This window comes from Pseudopodoces humilis, chromosome 3 (genome assembly GCF_049639895.1).
Source record: "Pseudopodoces humilis isolate 2021_Gansu_Grassland_sample_001 chromosome 3, ASM4963989v1, whole genome shotgun sequence".
NCBI classification, from domain to species: domain Eukaryota; kingdom Metazoa; phylum Chordata; class Aves; order Passeriformes; family Paridae; genus Pseudopodoces; species Pseudopodoces humilis.
The window spans coordinates 290622-309376 of record NC_142202.1 but is presented as its reverse complement, the minus strand read 5'-3'; the positions used below and the strand labels follow the sequence as shown (position 1 = coordinate 309376).

The following is an 18755-nucleotide window of genomic DNA, read 5'->3' as shown; positions in this document are numbered from 1 at the left end:
CGGGCGCCGCCGCCTTTAAGCGGGCCGGGGCCATTGTTCGGGCCGGCGGCGGGGGGCCGGGCCAATCAGCGGCGGCGGCGGCGGCGCGGCCGCCCCTGAGCCCGGCCCGGCACACGCCCGGCCCCGCCCCCGCGCCCGCCCGGCACGCGCGGCCTTTGTGTGCCGCCCCCCGCGCCGGCAGCGGGGCGGGCAGCGGGGCCGGCAGGCTCGGCACGGAGCGCCGTCCGCTCCCGGCGGGCGCACTGCTTGCGGGGGCGGCCGGCACCGGGGTGCGGGGAGAGGGGAGCTCGGCGCAGGAGGACGCGAAAGTGGCGCTTGTGACGGCGGCGGCACAGAGGGGAGCGGTGCTGCCCGCCGGGGGTGATGCCCGACGGCGGCAGCAGGTGGCCAGCGACGGCTTTGTCCGAGCGGGAGAAATAACGAACGGGTCATCGGGGCCCGGCCGAGCCCGGTAACCCTGCGAACGGAACGGCTCCGCGCTACTGCGGGGTCGGAGCAGGCGGAGCGACAGCCCCGGCCCGGTGGTAACCGAACTTGTTACTCTTAACTCTGACCCTAACGGGTCCGGCCCGGTTCCCGGAACAGGCGAGGGACGGCGACGGCGGCGCTCGGTTTCAGCCCCAAACGCTGCGCGTCGGGCAGAGGGGGTGCCCGCTCCCCGCGCTCCCGCACGCCGCGGTCGGTGTCTCGGCAAGCGCGGCCGAAGCCCCGAGGATGCGGCAGGTGCAGCCGCGGCGGGGCCGGCCCCGGGCCGCAGCCCTTTGTCCGCGGCGGCGCGCGGGGGCTCGCGGGGCCGCCCGCAGGTGGCGGGAGCGGGGCGCGCGCGGGCAGCGCCTCCCGCCCCCCCGGGCCCTTTGTGGGGGGCGCGGGGCACGCGGGCGGCACGCGAGCGAGCGGGGCCCCCCCGCGCGCGCCTTTGTGCGCGCCATTAGCATAAAGCTGCGCGACCCTCGGCACAAAGGGCGGCGAGCGGGGGGCGCCGGGGGCCGCCGCTCCCCCGGACACCCCCCCGCCGGGCCGGGCCGAGCGGCGGAGGGGGGTCGAGGGGCCGCCCCGCCCGCCCGCTGGGACAGGCGTGCGGCGGGGCGGGGCCGCGGGACATTAGCATACAGCTGCGGGCCCGCGGGCACGCGCCGCCGCCCCCCCGCCGGGGCTGTGCACCGAGACCCCTCCTCACCGCGGGGCTCCACACCGAGACCCCTCCTCACCGCGGGGCTCCACACCGAGACCCCTCCTCACCGCGGGGCTCCACACCGAGACCCCTCCTCACTGCACGGCTCCACACCGAGACCCCTCCTCACCGCGGGGCTCCACACCGAGACCCCCCTGCACTGCGGGGCTCCACACCGAGACCCCTCCTCACCGCGGGGCTCCACACCGAGACCCCTCCTCACTGCGGGGTTCCACACCGAGACCCCTCCTCACGCCAGAGTTCCACACCGAGACCCCTCCTCACCGCGGGGCTCCACACCGAGACCCCTCCTCACTGCGGGGCTCCACACCGAGACCCCTCCTCACTGCACGGTTCCACACCGAGACCCCTCCTCACTGCACGGTTCCACACCGAGACCCCTCCTCACCGCACGGTTCCACACCGAGACCCCTCCTCACTGCACGGTTCCACACCGAGACCCCTCCTCACTGCGGGGTTCCACACCGAGACCCCTCCTCACCGCGGGGCTCCACACCGAGACCCCTCCTTACGCCAGAGTTCCACACCGAGACCCCTCCTCACTGCACGGTTCCACACCGAGACCCCTCCTCACCGCGGGGCTCCACACCGAGACCCCTCCTCACTGCGGGGTTCCACACCGAGACCCCTCCTCACTGCACGGTTCCACACCGAGACCCCTCCTCACCGCGGGGCTCCACACCGAGACCCCTCCTCACCGCACGGTTCCACACCGGGACCCGCAGGCCCGGCTGCGGCCCGAGGCCCGAGGCTGCCCCGCCGTGTCTCTTACCTGCAGCCGGCAGTCTGTAGAGGTCGGTCGGGGCGTACATGGGCAGCTGGGCGCGGTGCTGGCGCAGGTAGCGCAGGACGGGCTCCCGGAATGCCGGCTTTGGGCCGGGTTTGTGCTCGGGGCTCTGGCCGGCCACCTGCGGGACAGAGCGGTCAGACAGGGCACGGAGCGGGGCAGCGGGCTCTGGAAACACGTCGGGGCCGGGACACGGGGGCACCGGGGCACGGAGAGGGCTCACACCGGTGGCACACTGCGGCCGGTGGCGCTCCACTGCTTGTTCGCCTCTCCCTCCCTCACGACCTGCCGCGGGTGCGAGGGCTGTGTGGAACGAGCCCGCGCGGAGCCCCCGGCTGTCCCGACACGGCCTGCCAGAGGGGTTTCGCCAGAGGAATTCCCCCGCTCCGTGGCCTGTATTTACCGTGGCTTTTCAGCGAGCCCCGGCGCGGCCCAGCTGCAGCCGGAGCAGCAGGCCATCCATTATCCTGCCGGACGCCAAGCGCTGTTCCGGAAGGTCTGGCACGGCTCGTGTGCCCCCGGCGTGCGGCAGCATCCAGCAGCTGATGGAGGTGCAGCCCCAGCCCTGCCATCTGCATGTTTGCACCGCCGGAGCAAACACAAGGCTGCGATCCCCGAGGGGTAAACACGGCCCGCGCCAGCGGCCCTGCCGGAGCCACGGCAGCCTCGGGTGACAATTCCAACACGGGCTAAACGCGCGGGGCCCGGCCCCAGAACATAACCGGCTTCTCTATGCGGTCAGTGCTTCCATTAGCAAACATTTCTGTAAATACTACCCATGTTTGCAGGACACCGATTCCCACTTTCTCTGGAATCTAACCGGAAATATCTGACTTCTGTGCACTTACACCCACAGCTCTTAAGCATCTCTTCCCTTCATTTTTACACTTCGTTAGTAATTTTTCTGCATGCTGAAATGAGCTAGAATATGAGCAACAAGAGGCAAAGATAGTAGGGTCTCTTAATTCAAATAGAAATACAGCCAGTCCTGAGGCATTTAAGAGGCACTGCATGAGCACATGGTACCTACTCTGGATCTGGCAACGTGCACAGAAGTAACACCCAATGAAAACATAAAAGGTGACATTTTGCAAATACAGTTGAAATAATTTTTAGTAAATATAGTTAAAATCACCGTGAAAAAAAAATAAAAGTCCAAAATGCCAAATTTTCATTCAAATGCAGATACCATCACCTGTGTCCATAGGAACAATCCTGACTCACACAGAGCTGCTCCCAGCCCGTGCAGGGAGACTGGCTGTCTGAGTCAGGACTGCTGCCACAAAGACAGGGTAAGGCAAGTGAGTCCTTCATTTTTAGGGCACAAATTCCCCTCTCACTCGGGTTGTTCCAACTTACAGCATGAGAAATATGTTTGAATGATGGCAAGAAAAACACTTCAAATCAGGCTACTCATTCTGCGCAGAACTTAATTTTGTAAGCTCCTTTGTCTTCCAAGAGACCCCAAATTAAAGTGCACCAAGGCCCTTTCTGAGTCAGGACAACAGGAGGCAAATTGTTCTGAGCCCTTCGGGGAGGAGGTAGGGCTGAGCACCCGTGGCTGCAGCCAGGATGTGGCAGCGTAGGGCCCTGGAGATGGGTGGCCCACGGGCTCCGTAACCTCTCTCCCTTCCTCCTGCCACCCTGCCTCCATCTACACGCAATTCTGTTTGTTTTCCACGCAGTCAAAAACTCCATGAGCACATGTTTAAAACCCAGTGCCACCATCTGGAACCACATGGGGTTAAACAAAGGCAGCAGCAGTGTGAGCAGGGGCAGGGTTAACTGATCCCAGGTAGTGGGTATTGGAACCGAGATCATACCACAAACTCAGTTTGGGATCAGCCAGAAGTTGCTCAGGGTGTGAGGGAGGCAGCTTTGGGGGCTGCTGGACACCTGCTGTTATTAGTTCTCCCCATGGAGCACAGTGACTTTGGATTTTGGGCAGGCAGTTCCAGGCTGCTGAGCCTTTATGCCTCTGTCTGTGGTGCTAGGGCCAAAGCTATACACAGCATTAGCAAACGTTTTAATTTCACCCTTATTCAGGAAATCCACTTATCACTGAAAAAGCCAGTTGCTTTCACCCTTTGGATTACAAAAGCCATGCCCTGTGGGTAGGTGTTGAAAAATCTACCCACAGGCTCAGCTGAGACAGGTGTAGGATGGCCCATAGCGTGCTCCTATTAGGGAACACTCCTGAACCCAAGGGGATACATGGACAAGCCAGGCTCCAGATTCCACTGGGTACTTGTACTAAATTGCAGCTACAGTGCAAAAATGCAGTGAAGGACAATGGAGTGAGTTCAAGTTCTACTGGCAGATTTGAGAATATGCCCAAACAAGAAAACTCAACACTGTGCTGTACGTGGTGGCCCCCCCTCTGTGAGGTACACAGTGCTGCTCAGGCTTCCCCGAAGAGAGAGGTAAACAGAAACATAAAGCTTCAGGATAAAGATGGGAGAAGAAACCAAAGTGAACAACACTAACAAATTACCTAAATAATAAAATGCACTCGCCAGTCGTTCTTCTTACCTGTTCTGACATCAGGGTTTGGCGCAGTTCCTTCTGCAGATCAATAAACCGATCGTGATAGATGGCCATGGACCAAGGTTCCCTGAAGTAGCTGGGAAAAAAAAAGAAGAAATTTAGTTATCTTGTGAGCCTCTCATTAACCACTAATAAAGTATTTACCTGCTTTTTTGCCTTCATAAATTACAGTTCTGGACCCATCGTGATCGTTTGTTCATAAAATGCCTCCTTGTAACAGCATGGTCAATCAATTCTTTTAATGGATGTTCCTGATGTACAGCCAGCTTCAGTAATTACATTTAAAGTGGCTTAATTCAGAGCTGTGGCAAGACCCAGTGAAGAATCCTGATTTTATCAGAATTTAAAAGCCTGAAGACCTGTAAAGAACGGTGTCTCCATTATCTGTCCTCATTTGAGAAAAGCAGATTGCAGGATTAACTGAACTGCTGCATAAACAAATTAAATTTGTGTAGACAATGACACAAATGTTGTTCATCATTAAGGTTTCTGGATTAATAAAAGCCAGAAAAACAGGCCACCACAGCGCTGCAATATGTTCTTTGCACTAGTGTGACGAAGCTAAATAGAACCGATTTGAGGAGGAGGTTCTTGTAACTTTTTCTTTCAGTGACAGCATTCACAGCAGCATTCTTCCATGAAACAGGAAGAAAAAGATGCAGAGGGCACTGCTCCCTGTAGAACCTCCTGGCTGTAAATGTAACCGAGGGCAGCCAGATTACAAAGCTGTAATTTACTTCTCTTTATAATGAAAGATAATTTTTCCAGCTCGGGTGAGATGCTCGGAGTGTAATTCTTGTTAATGCTCGCTGCGGTCAGGAGGTGCCCCCGCTCATCCTCGTAATGACCGAGCAGATGTCAGCAGGCTCACCCGGGAGCTTGGGAGAGGGGGGCATTTGTGTGCTTGCCACCAACACTCACGCCTTGGGAACGGCAGCAGGACGCTGGCACTGCCCTCGGGAGCACAGGAACTTTCTCACCTGCTTCAGCTGTGGGGCCTTTAAGTGAGCACCTGCATAAGGCAACTTAAACACGCTCCACAGATTTCATCATCCTGAGATATCTGCCCACAGAGAACTAATGTGCAGTTTCCTCTCTGCAGATTCTACTTCCTCCATGTCCAAGGGCAGGATTTCCCCCTCCTGCTCTGAAAGACACCTCAGTTCTCCGTTCACACCCACTGAAATGCTCTGCGCACCCGGCAGAGCTCGGCTGGATGTCCACGTGCTTGGCCCCTCTCTGCCTCGGCACCCCATTCCCCTCTGCATGCCAGGCTGGCTGGGGCTGTCTCCAGCACAGCAGGGCTCTCTCTCCCACACACCTTTTCACAGTATAAATATTTATGGACACCATTCCAAGCACCACATCCTTGCTTTAGCAAGTGCCCAGCCCAGGAGTTACTGGGACTGACGCTTGCCTGCTCATTCAGATATGCTGGTTAGAAAGGATGAGCTCAGCGTTAAGGATCCTTGTTTCAGTAACTGCACACCCCAACGGTGTGCAGAGAGCTGGAGAAAAACACAGTATCCCATAATATTTTAAACCCCTTCAATTTCAGAAGAAAAACCCCACCCAACACAAACCTTTAACTCACTGTTGATAATAAACAGCAAAGAGAGAGAAAGGGAGATGTTAAACAAGAATACATTAAGGTAATTAAGGACTCTGTCTTTCCTGATATGCTGTGGTAAAAGCTGTGTTCCACCGGCCAAATGTTTTGTCTTCAAGCTGGCATCTTAATTTTGACTACAACCCTGAGCAGATGATTTCCTCTCTCAACTGAGCTGCAGCCTTCCCAACTGCCTTACCTCAGTTAAGGGGCTCACCTGCCTCACCAAGGTGTTGCACTTAATGCTCTTTATAAATGTTTCAGGGGCACTACGTATTCCTGTTATTGTCACCAGCTCCATCTATAACCACAGCTTTACTGTTCCTGTCAATATCCGCAGATTTGGAGCTCAAAACCTGAAATGTGCCACCCAGTTTGGAATCTTTAATGCCAATAAAATGCCTGGTTTGGGGAGCAGAGAATGCCTTGCCCATATTTTCTAGACAGACTGCCAGAAGGAGCTCCTAGTAACCAACATTTACTCCCAGACTTCCTTCACTTCCCTTCACCTGAAGAACACCGAGGGCCATTTGGAGATTCAGCTCACACAAGCAATTCACTTTCTTTGCCGGCTCTGTGCTTCCATTTATCTTTTCAGTTCAAATCACCTTTCTCCGGGGGAACATGGTATTTTTGACAGAGCAGCTCTACATATGGCTGCTAAAGGGAAGCTTAATAATGAAAAACCCCATTTGAAACCAACAAGTTGACTTTCTGAGGCTCATTCTGAATTTTATTACCACTTCAGCGGCAGTCCCTCAGGGCAAGCCGTGGAAGGCTTCAAAGTATAAAGCTCTTCAGTGTACGAGACGGAGCTGGCACGCTCCCAACAGGGGCTCAGCGCTCCTCTGCCATCACGAGAACGGCATCTGCCACATGTGTTTGCACCATTTAGTCTTTCATAACCTGCCAGAGTGATCAGGCTCAATATGTACAAGATGACAGTGTCTGCCAGCAGCAGAAGGGGTGTGCAAACTTGGTCACTTCCTAGCGGGGATCCCTGCTGGAACAGCCTTCATGGCAGTGGCAGCCACCGTGGGAAGGCTGGCTGGGATGGAATGGGCAGAAGACAATGAACAACATCCTTCACACTGCTAAGGAGCTGCTCTCACCTTTCATTGACAAACAAGATTTCAAGTCTGTTCTGCCTCACTTGTGAGGTGTAGCCTACACTAGAATGAGAGGCAAGGAGGAAGCAAATAGTTAGTGGTGTCCTGTACAGAAGGCACAGAATCCTTCCCTTTGCAAGAAATAAAAATAAAATGGACAGAGCTGGGCACTGCTAGCAAGCAAAAATGGAGCACACACGTGGCTGTCCGTCTGAGAGCTGCCTAGAGTTACCCTCCGTTTCCTTTGCACCACCTCTGGATAAAAAGCTTCTGTCCCTGTGGAATATGGTTCTATGTCCTGGCAGCAAGGACCCAACACTGAGCTGCCATCTGAGTCAGGTCTGGTGGCACGGGGTATAGCACTGGCAGCAAGGTGTGAAGCCAGAAAATCTTAAAAACCGAATGAAAAACCTTCAGAGTAACACCCTTGTTTTGTACAAGGACAAAACAAAAAGCAAGTTATAAAGACGAAAAAAGAGATGAGTAATTTCAGCTCTGTGGTACATCTCCTGCCTTCAGGGGAGCTTGTCCGTGCCAAATGCCCTGTGCTCCTCTGGCCTAGGGTCAGTTCCAGGGACCAACTCTGATCCCTGAGCTGTGCTGGTGCTCTGGTGCCTTCTCGCTGCAAGGAGGCTGGGATCAGGAGATGATTTTCCACAGCTCAAAGGGCAGGTGGCACCCCGTGATGGTGCCTTTGAAAAACCCCTCTGCAGACTGGCAGTGAGCACAGGCTGGGAGGATGATGTGGCTGCGGCTGTTCTTACGCTGCTCAGAACTTGCACGGAAACGACAAACCCAAATTGGACTCCTCACATCCCTCCTACCCCTGCTCTTCCACCGACACACACGTGCTCAGGGGAAGCTCAGAAACTCAGCTTATGATGTGGGACGAGTCTGCAGCTCTCAGTAGACGTCTCTAAGCAATCCTGAATACAGATCTCCTGAAATCCCCTTTGTTTCTTCCCAAAGCCATGCACGAGTCACCAGTGCCGTGCCCTCGGTGCCACTAAGCCCGGAGGCCCTCTGGTGCTGGCTGTGTCCTCAGCACCAGCACTGTGAGCACACACAGAGCAGCTTTTAGTACGAACACCATGGCTTTTAGTACATAATACAGGCAGAGTCACTGATCAACCTAAGCTCCTGGTAATCTGTGAGGAGTGGAGAATCTCCTTCCCTCTCTGTAGCCTCCTGAGCTTTGTACAATGTGGGGAATTTTTAAGAGAGATGTTCACTTTCCTAGGTTGAAATTTCTTTTCTAAGAAGAAATGTAATGCTTGAAATGCAAAATTCTCCGGGATGTACTAGCTACACCTGGAAGACACTCTGTCCCTTCTCAAATCCTCAGACCTCAAGACACACAAAGTCATTCTCCAGCACGTGTGGATGGCTCTGGTGGACTGTGGAAGCCGAGTCTCAGCGGTGCCTTTGGCACATGATGGCCAAACCCTCCAGTGCTGAGAGCCCAGCCAGGCAGAGAAAGGCTGCTGCTCACACATCCCAGGATGGGAATCACCCCAGCACAACAGGCACAGAGGAGATGGAAGCCGTTCAGCTGACATGGGCTCGAGTGGAACGCAATTATGCCAGGAGTGCCTACACAGGGACTTCCACTTCTCAAGAGTGGGAAGAGTAAAGTATCGTGGAGGGATAAGATGCAATGCAATTTTAATTTTCAGGCCATCCTGATAATACTTCCCAACCACAGCTTGCAGATGAGCAAAAGTCTTTCCTCTGACACAAGCACACAAGATGGAACATCCCATCTTGCCAGGAAAATTCAAAATCTGTTGTTTTGAGAACAATAAATGCATGTCTTTAAGACTCTTAATTATGAAGATATGGTAATACCAGCAAAAGATACAAAATATTTCCTGATATACCTTGGAGAGCTGGACGAGGAATAATAGTGTGTTAATTTAAAGACAATATAAATAAATGTTCCACTGAGCATTTCCTGCATCCATCTGACCAATAATTTCGAAAGAGAGCTTGTTTACATAGGTAAAAAGCAAGACCAGTTTGTGTAAAATCCCCTAGAGCACCACCTGACAGCACTGTTCTTCTGCACAAAGGACATAACACATCCCCTGACCTGCAATTTCTTAACATTCACCTACAACTGCTGAACAGCAAACGTGAACCAACAGCCTGTTTGTAGCAAGAAGGGTCTTTATGTCCTTGCTCTGCAGTTCTGCTCCCTGAACACTTGCTTGTCCAGGTGTCTGAATATCTTCTGTTAAATTCAGTGATCCAGGACTCTGATACTGCTCTGACCTGGTAATTAGTGAAGCGAAATAAAACAGCCTTATAGACAACAAATCTCTGAGTGAACCCACTAAACAGTTTACAAAGTCACAACAGTGCTCACAGATTCACAAGCTGACATTTCTTTTGTCCCTTTTGAGAAGCAAACCCTGGACAGGAAGGCTGTGCTCTTTTACCTCTTCTCACAGAACCTGCAATGTCTTGTCTTTGGAAGATGACTGGTTTAAACCTCGTGGTTTACGATCCCCTTTTGAACACAGCTGCAATGGCAAACCAGAGCAAAGGCCAACTGCTCTTACAATTCTTGTTCTGTAAAAATGGCCACTAGACTCCAGGCCTCCTTGAGGGTGGTGCTGCAGGGACCTGCCGATGTCAGGGGGTGACACTGCAGCACTCACCAGCATCCTCCCTTCCAATACACCAGTGATCCATCACGACTGATAAATCAGCTCTGTTTGCTGCGGTTTTAATATCCTGGAAATGTTACAGCACTGTACCCAGAGGCACCTTCAGAAAGCAGATGCTGGTTTTGAGATAATGCAGCCCTTTCCTGTTCTCCTAAGTGTCCTCAGGAGAGACTCTGTGATTTCAGCACTGGCATTTGGTGAGGTTTAGACACCTCAGTAGATCACAGCAGTCGTGTTCTACTGACTCTCACTGAACTGCTCTCTGAACTTTCTAACCTCTGTTCTCTTTAAAGCTGGCACAGAAGCACTGCTGTCGGTGCTCTCTCCATGAGCACTTTGTGGCTGACCCTGAAATCAGGCTTCCTGCATTTTTTTCACATAGTACCATTTCACACATAATGTATTATGGAAAACAATTTAAAGGAAATTAAACCCGAGGCACAAAATCATCAAACAGGTTGTGTGCAGGGGTATGATTGCTTTTCTGCAATTGTTTATGGATTCAGAGTTCAATCATTCATAATGGTTTGCATAAGTACTAATATGAATCAGCGAGGTTCAGCTGCAAATTAATGTGGCAGTGCTCAGCCGACAAGCTTTAACTTACTAATTTGAACGTGGGGTTTCTTAGTAACATGTCTCTTCATTGGTGAGTTAGCTGCTCCTTTAAACCTACATTAATATCTGGAAATCTGCAGCCATTTGTATCGATTTGCTCTGGAAGTGCAGCTGTACCAGCGCAGCGCGGGGTTAGCGGCACACAGCTAATTCCGGGAGCGAGAAAGCCGTTAGTGCTCTGATACCCCTTCAACATCTTCCTCTTCCCTCACCCCGTCTCTCTCTTCAGGAAAAGCACACATTTCCCACTAATGAGGCTGCAGAATGTACAGAGCAGCACTAGTCCCTCTCAGTCATGCTCACTACCTGCTGCAGTTCCTTTCTGGTCTTTTTTAACTCCGCAGAAAAAAACGTCTGACCGTCTGCCTGATGAAAAAAAGCCTAAGGTGGAATCCCTCAAATGTAATCCCAGTGTGCTAATGGTGTGGGATCCAGCAGATTCCAGCCAGCAGCGGGGCGTTCTAGTGCTCCTCTTAACAAACAACCACTCCTCATTTCACAAGGCCTGGGTTAAAACCAGCTTTTCTATGTAGCATACATTTCATGTTTAAATAATTACTGATTATCCAGCCTGTAAGCAATGAAGTTCTCTCTACCTCTTAACAGTAATGCTGAAAACACAAAATGTTCTTCTTTTCCTTAATGCATCTGTTACATTGTGAGCTTTATTAGCGTTGAGTCAATAAACAGTCCAGTGTGGTGCTTCTGCTTAACAGTCTCACTGAACGACACTGCTTAACAGATCACCTTCAGCCTAATGTTAACAGCACCAGGATGTGGGAATTGAACTTCAGTGGAAAAACCTAAATGGTTGCTTCAAAATAAGCGAATGCTGTTCATGCAGCTCAAAGTGCTTTCGAGCATTTAGCTCGTACAGCCAACATGAAAATCCAATGTGAAAATAAAAGGGTTTGAAGAGAGCAGCCAAGGAAACATCCGGTGCTGTTATCCACGTTTACAGTGTCTGGGCGGAATTTCCAAAGCCTGTCAGGAAAGGGAGCCTGACTCCTTTCACATATTCCTGCTGCATGTTTGGCAGCCTCGTGCTCTATGGGCTGTCAGTACCTGGTGCCACTTGGTGTGATTTTCTTCAGGGTGCCCAGCTCCTGGACAGCAGCACACAGGCACGTGTGCCGAGGGCCACCTGGCGTGGACCTCCACAGATCCATGCCTGGACTGCCTATTCCCTTCCTCAGTGAACACTGAATCCTACCTGCATTCTGGCACTGGGAAAAACATTCCTTTGTGACTGCAATTCACCTAAACCCCCCGTGCTCTTTGTCCCACGCACAAGCGCTGCCATAAAACCCACTCTCCCAACTCCTCGCCAAAAAGCTCCGGTCACGTCTTCTGGGGGCTTCTCCCCACTGACGGTGCCCAAGACCCCTTGCAGAGCAAGCAAATTGTCCAGTTTGACAAGTCCTTAAAATGCTGGAAACAAAGCTATTGAAACAAAAAAATGACAAATAACACTGCCTGGATGCCAGTGCCTGTGGGGTTTGTGTGCTGCTCCCTCATTAAAACGTGCCCTGCCTTTGTGCACTGCTCCCCAGGCCTGACCCCGCGCCCCTGCCCGTGCTGCCACTGCCACTGCCCCACGACTGAGACACAACCAGCGACTTCTGCAGCTCCTGGCTCACAATGAGCTCATTAATACACAATTACAAAAGCCCAAGTAAAAGCCTCTCACACCTCATTTGCAAGACGGGCTCCTTAAGTATTTTAGAAACTAGTGGGTCAGATTTTTATGCATTTATGTTAGATTTGATTTTCATTAATGCCAAATGAAGCTTACATGAAGCACTTCTACCTCATATTAAAGGCATGATGCCAGTGAGCATTCGTTTGGTTGCCAAGTATCAGGAGACCCCTCTAATTATCTGGTTTGTACTTAAGCTGCAGCAGAGGGAGATTCCACCGCTCAGAGGAGATGTTCCATAACTTGGCAACTGCCTTGCAGCTGCCATCAGCGCAAGAGGACACAAAAGGGGGTCACTGGCTGGTTGCATTCCTCCTCTGTGAAGCAGTGTGGAGGACTCATGACCAGTAAATCTATAAACTTAAAAAGGAAAGAAAAAAACCTTCAGACCTTTCTCCCCACCCCTCTCTTTTATCTGCTGCTAGGGCAATAATAATGGAAATAATCTGAAGGCCTTTCAGCAAGCGAGGGGGGTAGGAGCATGGTGTACAGCATGGGCTGTACAGCCCTTCAGGGCACACCACTGGAATTTGCTTCCTTTTTCCTTCAGGAGAAGACTCTCCACAAGAAAGAGCCTTGCTCTTGGGGACTCAAATTCTAGCTGACTTTTTGAGATGCAGCCTGATGGGAAATGGATAAAAATTGCAGAAACTCCTTCCTTAAGTGGATTCCAAATCTAGTGAGTAATGCCCTTCAGCTCACAGGGGTGACGAGTCTTTGGCTCCTCCGTTTTTTCCTGGCCTGGCACAGAAGAACTGCAGTGTCAGGCCCCTCTGCTCAGCAATACACTGGCTGCAGGCCCAGGTGCAGGGAGAGCACCCACTGCATGGCACGAGGCAACAGGGAGGGAGGGCAATGTGTGCCTGCTCCACCTCCTCCGAGAGCCAGCTACTGGGGCAGAGCAGCAATGCTTCCTTCGGTTGTGGGTCAAGTCCTGCAGCTCTTAGCCCCACTGAACTCGTACCCAAATCAATGGAACTTTTCTCCAGACAAAAGGAAATGTTTCTCTCGTTATTCCCGTTAGCTGTGGCTCCGGGCACACGACAGGAAGGGGTGACTTTGTCAAGTCTGCTGGATCTCGGGGGCCTGTTGTTAAAGCTAATTTAGAATGGCTCTGGCACATTCTGGCCAGGAAATCCGGTAGCATGGGGTTAACTTTCAGCTCTTACACTGAACACAAATCAGTGAGGAAATTCACTGCTAGGTGAAGTCTCTAATTATTTAAAAGATAATTTGCATGCTACACAGAAATAAATTAGCTCCCAGGTGACAGCTGTTCCACTGTGTCCATTCCTGGAACGAGATGCCACGCTGGGAGATCTAAATGCAGACCAAAAGATTAAAACACTGCACTTTCTTTCCTCGTAGGAAGGCTCTTCCCAAAAGAGAGGCATAAAGAAGAGAGGAGGGGAACAGATGTTTCGAACTATCAAGTTTACAAGCTTAACTAGAGCACACCACATTTTCACAGTCTGTATTTTCTTTTCACTAAGGGCACTTCACATCTTACCAGTAGACGTGGATGCAAGCGTTACATACTAGTTTAAAAAGAAGGTTTTGAAAGTCAAAGAGAGGAACTCAGTCCTAACATCAGGTTTGTAACTCACGTGGGATCCTTACAGACCACATGAACAAGGCCCAAAACAGTTGTTCTTTTATCACACACACAGAAATCAGTGAATGCATTTTCCTATTCTGCACCAAAAGCCAACCACTTTTTCTCTACATGGAAGTCTCGGGACAACTCACAAGAGATGCTGAACCACTTTTCAGTGTAATGGATTTCTAACAGTCTTCTCATGGCTTGCTTTTAGCAGTGTCTATTGCACCCTGCACACACATGTATGTGCATTTTATGTGACACTGCACTGTGGGGATGTAGATGTGATACATTATGAGAATACCTTACACTGCCAGCCTTCCTCTGCTGCTCCACGTCCTCCTGAAAGCAGCAGGTTCCTGTGCCAGCTTGCTGTGTTCCAGGACTGCTCCATGGGGATGCCAGGCAGTTTACCTGTTACACCTGCTGGAGAGTGCTCCCTCCTCACAGGATGGACATGTGTAACAGGAATACCAAGCTCTCTGTGTGTGTGTGAAAGTGGATTAAAGAGCAGCATATGTTCACTGCTGCAGAGCAACATATGGGATTTCATTCATATGACCAAAGAGCAAGGAGAGAAGGAACAAACCTATCTAAAGATAAGGTAGAAAGAAGACTGAAAATGACTGGAGGCAATAAAACAACCAGATAAGAAAAACCTGGCAACTGTAATTCAGGAATTCTGCCACAGGCTAATGAGAGGTAAGATAAAATAATGAGGCAAAAGGTCCCAAACAACATCACCGTCTAAAGGCTGTAAAAGACAAGTCCAAAATTGGTTCATCATCCCTAATTAAGGAGAGCTGAAGGGATGTGATGAGGCCCTGATACGTGGCGTCCCTCTGTGCAGCACCAGTGATCCTTTGGTCAAGGTCAGGAAAATACTGCTATCTGTGCTGCAGGCTGAAATCCCAAAGCAGGATGATTTATTCCTCCAGATGCTGCTACTGGTGTGAAACTTGCTGGTGCATTTAGCAAGGTGCCCCGACCAAACCTCAGTGTGGTTCACAGAAAAGGTGAGCTCACATCCTGTAATGCCCCAGGAAAGGACTGATGGCACCTGGCCACAGCCTGACTAGGGAGTTCTTCCAGAGCTCCAGATGTCTGATCACCCTGAGCTGTGACAAGGAGATGGAATCACCTTCTGTCTCAGCCCATCTCTCCTGCACTTGTGTCACCCTCTGGAACACCCACTGGCAGAGGGCTGTTCAGGTGAACTTCACTTCTGCTGTGCCCCGTTCCTCTCTTGCAAAACAGCCCCAACATTTGCTAGAAATGGTAATCAAGCCCTTTGGCAGCAATAATTCACAAGCATCTTCTGGACCACAGCACACCCTTCACAACAAACTTTTACAAACTGTTACCTAAATAATGTTTAATCTGAAAATTTGGCTACCATTTGTGCCTTTCTTCTAATCGCTTGTAAATAGAACAAAATCAAACCTGGAAATCTTTCAGACACCACTGTCAGCTTTGTATCACAATAAAAACTGATCATTTGTTCCTGAGCCTGGCTTTCTGTCTCTACCCAGCTGATGTAAAGCAGCACTTCACTACTCCATCTGTGACAGTTTATGTTCCAACACACCATTCGTGTGAGATTTCTTTAAATGAAAATCAAAAGCAATGAAGCATTCTCTCAGAGGAGATGGCACATGACTAGAACTAACCAAGCCCCCCCTTCAGTCTCTCTCATCAGATCAAAGGAGGCAAGTTGTTGAGCATGACTATCACCATGAGTTATTTAAAATCTCCCTACAAACCTCTGGCTTAAAAATTTGATTCAAAGCAACAAAAATACTTTTAAAAGCAACTTTTGAACACGAGTCTTCAGAAATAAAGGATTGTTCAGCTTAATGATTAACCTACTGAATATTCTAAACAAAAGTGATAAAGACACTGAAATGCTCATTCAGATAAAAGATAGTCAAATAAAACACTGCTCCTCCTCCGAGTACATCTCAAACACACAGCTCTTTCCAGCAAGGTCTCCAGGACTTGCATTTTTACCAAAAATTTTGCTAAATAACGGAAAATATTTTCAATTCTGTTTTTCTACCTCTTTGTTCCACGGGAAAACAGCCAAAAGACAAAGCGTAACAAGGCAAACTTTAAATTGTGCCCGAAGGTAGACTTTGTGCACAAGGACGAGCTCCTGTCACCTGTAGAGGTCTGAGAGCTGCCCGGCCCTCCAGCGGTAGCACAGGTCATTGAGCAGGCGCTCGTGCTGGCCGTACAAGCAGATGTAGTTGGGGACAGGGAAGGGTTCCTTGGCAAAGCAGGTGATGCTGTCCACCATCCTGTATCTGCTCAAGCGCATCCTGAAGTAATTCCCGGCAGCAGCGTCCCCGGTCACGATCTCCATGCCCTGGAACAGAGCACAGCAGCCGAGCCGGGGGATGGAAGTGCTGACCTGGCACACGGCCGGAGCTCTCGCTGCTCGACACCCAGAGCCCCTCTGTTAGAGCCGAGGCCCAGGGGGCACGTCACTGAGCCTGGGACACAGACTGTGGCTCCTGCCCACCCCAGGGGCAGCACCAGCCGCTGCAGACACCTGCGGGAGCGTGACACCGGATCCACGGGGACCTGTGACCTCCGGGAGAGCAGCTGGAGTCAGGAGGGAGGCCCTGGGGCATCCCAAACAACACTGGACAGCTCTGTTGGGGAACTCAATTGAACTCTGTTCAGCCTCCTTTATGACACGGAGCACACACACGGCGTATCACGTTCAATGTCAATAAAAGAGCACCGAGATTGGTTGTTCACGCTCAAACTGCAGCATTTAGCTTCAGATACTTAAATCAATCACTTAGACAAAAATGTAAAGATTTGCTTCAAACCTCACATTACTGTGAGATGATCAGATAGCTTGAAGCTATTTTTTCTAGCTGTATTCCTGTCACAGTTTTATACATTTCTACAACCTGTTGCTAAGCTACAGGAACCTTTAGTATTTCCACATCTAAGCCAGTGCCTTTCACTAGCTTCTCTTCTTCCTTAGAAAATTCTTTTAGGATTTATATGAAGTTTCTGGAGTGGCTTTAAAAATATGGTCCCTTTTCAGGTAATCAGCAGGTAATCAGAGTGGCAGCAAAAGGATTCTAATCCTATTCTAGCAATTTGGAGTAACAAAACCAATTCCTCTCTCTGATAGTCCCTTCTGCTCTCCACTACACGCTGCTTTAGATGGCTCATCCTGGATCTGAAAAGCAAGGTGAGCCATGCCTTGATTCTTCTCCCTAAACCCTTTTCTTTTGTAAAAACCCATTTGTTTCATTGCTGTTCAGGTTTTAAAATCAACACTGAAGTGGCGTTTTAAAAGCTGCTCTTTAAATCAACTGCAAAAGTGGGCTTGATGCGGAAATTCCCAAGGAAAAAAGGTACAATCTGTGTGAAAGAGGATCTGGCCTAGGTGGAAAGTCCTCTCTGGCTTTAAAAGACATTAATCTAGTCCTTTTCTTGTCTCGAGTCAGGTTCTCCAGTAAGAGAAACACCTCCACGTTTGTATCCTGGGACAATCTCCCACGTAGCCCAGCATGGGGACTGCTTCCCCATGCCCTGTTCCAGGACACCTCTCACACTTGCTGTTTTCTAGCAGCACAGAGCATCTCTTCCACAGTACTTCCTGCTCCTGTAGAAATCAGCTGAATTTCCCTGCCAGACTGCCCTCGTCTGTATGCCCCTGCAGCACCATAGCTGGGGCAGCTCATCACAAAGACTGAAAGCTGAAATCCTGCTAATACTGTCCTGTGTCCTCTGCATGGAAACCAGGCGTCTTTGGAGAAAGCCAAATACCAGGAGTGTGGAAAGGAACAGCCAAGAGGTGCTCTGTGACTGCTCCTGGTGCTCTCTCCAGCTGTTCCTGGTGTGCATGGTCCCTCCAGGCCCAGCTGTCTTAAACAGGAACATCTTTTCAAACAAACAGGGGGGATAAAACAAGAAAAGTTCCATTATTTAACTTACGTGATCACACGGGTCATGTTCTACATCCAAGGGCACAGGGATTCCAGGCTTGGAAATGTGCAAGTAGTTATAACCTCCAGGAAGAACACCACCTGCCATCAATGAAAATATGAGATTTACGAAGTCATTAACAATGAAGAAAACAATGTTATTTATTTGTCCTCCTTCTGTCATCGTCTTTTTCCAGTACATAAGGAGTTTTGAATGCTGCACCACCATGAGATGGCACCTGAGGCGAGAGGGACCTGCCTGTACTACAGCAGAGCAACCTGTACCTGAGAGGGGATGGAAGTGTGACAGAAATCCAGCTGGACATACCTTGAACTTTACACCTTCTGTATACAGGGAGGAGTCTGTCTGAGCCTTCTGGTGGCTCAGAACTGGGCTGAGGGCTTGGATCAAAGAGACTCAGCATGGAAGCAGCAAGCTCAAAGCCAATCTCCTTGGAGTTGAAGTTGCTGTGTGTCACATCATCCCTGAAGTATCTCCTGGAGAACTTTGTCAGGGGACCTGCTGCCCTGATGCTGGCATCATTGGTGTGGAATTTGGCATCAATCACAAGTCTTCCATCAAAAACAAGGCAAGCATCACTGATGGCCTTAAAGGTTTCATAATCCAGTGTCCTGTAGGCAAAGCTAAAAAATGCCTAAAAAGAGATGTAAATAAGAGAAGGTAACTGTATATTAATTACTGGCTGATTTCATATATCAAACCCCAGACTTTATTCTGAATGCTATTTTAAAAAACAAGAATGTGAAACACAGTGTGATTTTAGCAACACTGTCACAGCAGAGAGATCCTTCTGATCCAGCATTTACAGCTACCAAAGTTAACACTAAGACAGCAGAAAGGAGAATTACTAAACTAGACTCAGCTGGTCCTGGTTATTAGATAGTTTAAAAACTCCAACATTTGCCACATCAAACAGCCTGAGTGTCTGTGCATATTTTCTGTGTTAG

The 18755-nt window shown here is 50.5% G+C and overlaps 1 protein-coding gene across 7 annotated transcripts in view; it reads right to left on the bottom strand.

Annotated features, from left to right (window-relative positions):
* CFAP61 (cilia and flagella associated protein 61) overlaps positions 1–18755 on the bottom strand; it is a 92497-nt gene that overhangs the window by 5961 nt on the left and 67781 nt on the right. For 6 of the 7 annotated variants that reach the window (XM_088052518.1, XM_088052517.1, XM_088052516.1 and 3 more), the window contains 5 exons: positions 18115–18442; positions 17797–17888; positions 15996–16201; positions 4512–4602; positions 1965–2100 (listed from right to left, as the gene is read on the bottom strand). In XM_088052518.1, the coding sequence (XP_087908644.1) occupies positions 1965–2100; positions 4512–4602; positions 15996–16201; positions 17797–17888; positions 18115–18442 (853 nt within the window). Of the gene's footprint in view, positions 1–1964; positions 2101–4511; positions 4603–15995; positions 16202–17796; positions 17889–18114; positions 18443–18755 lie in introns of those variants that run through there. The other variant, XM_088052521.1, reaches the window with a different exon arrangement.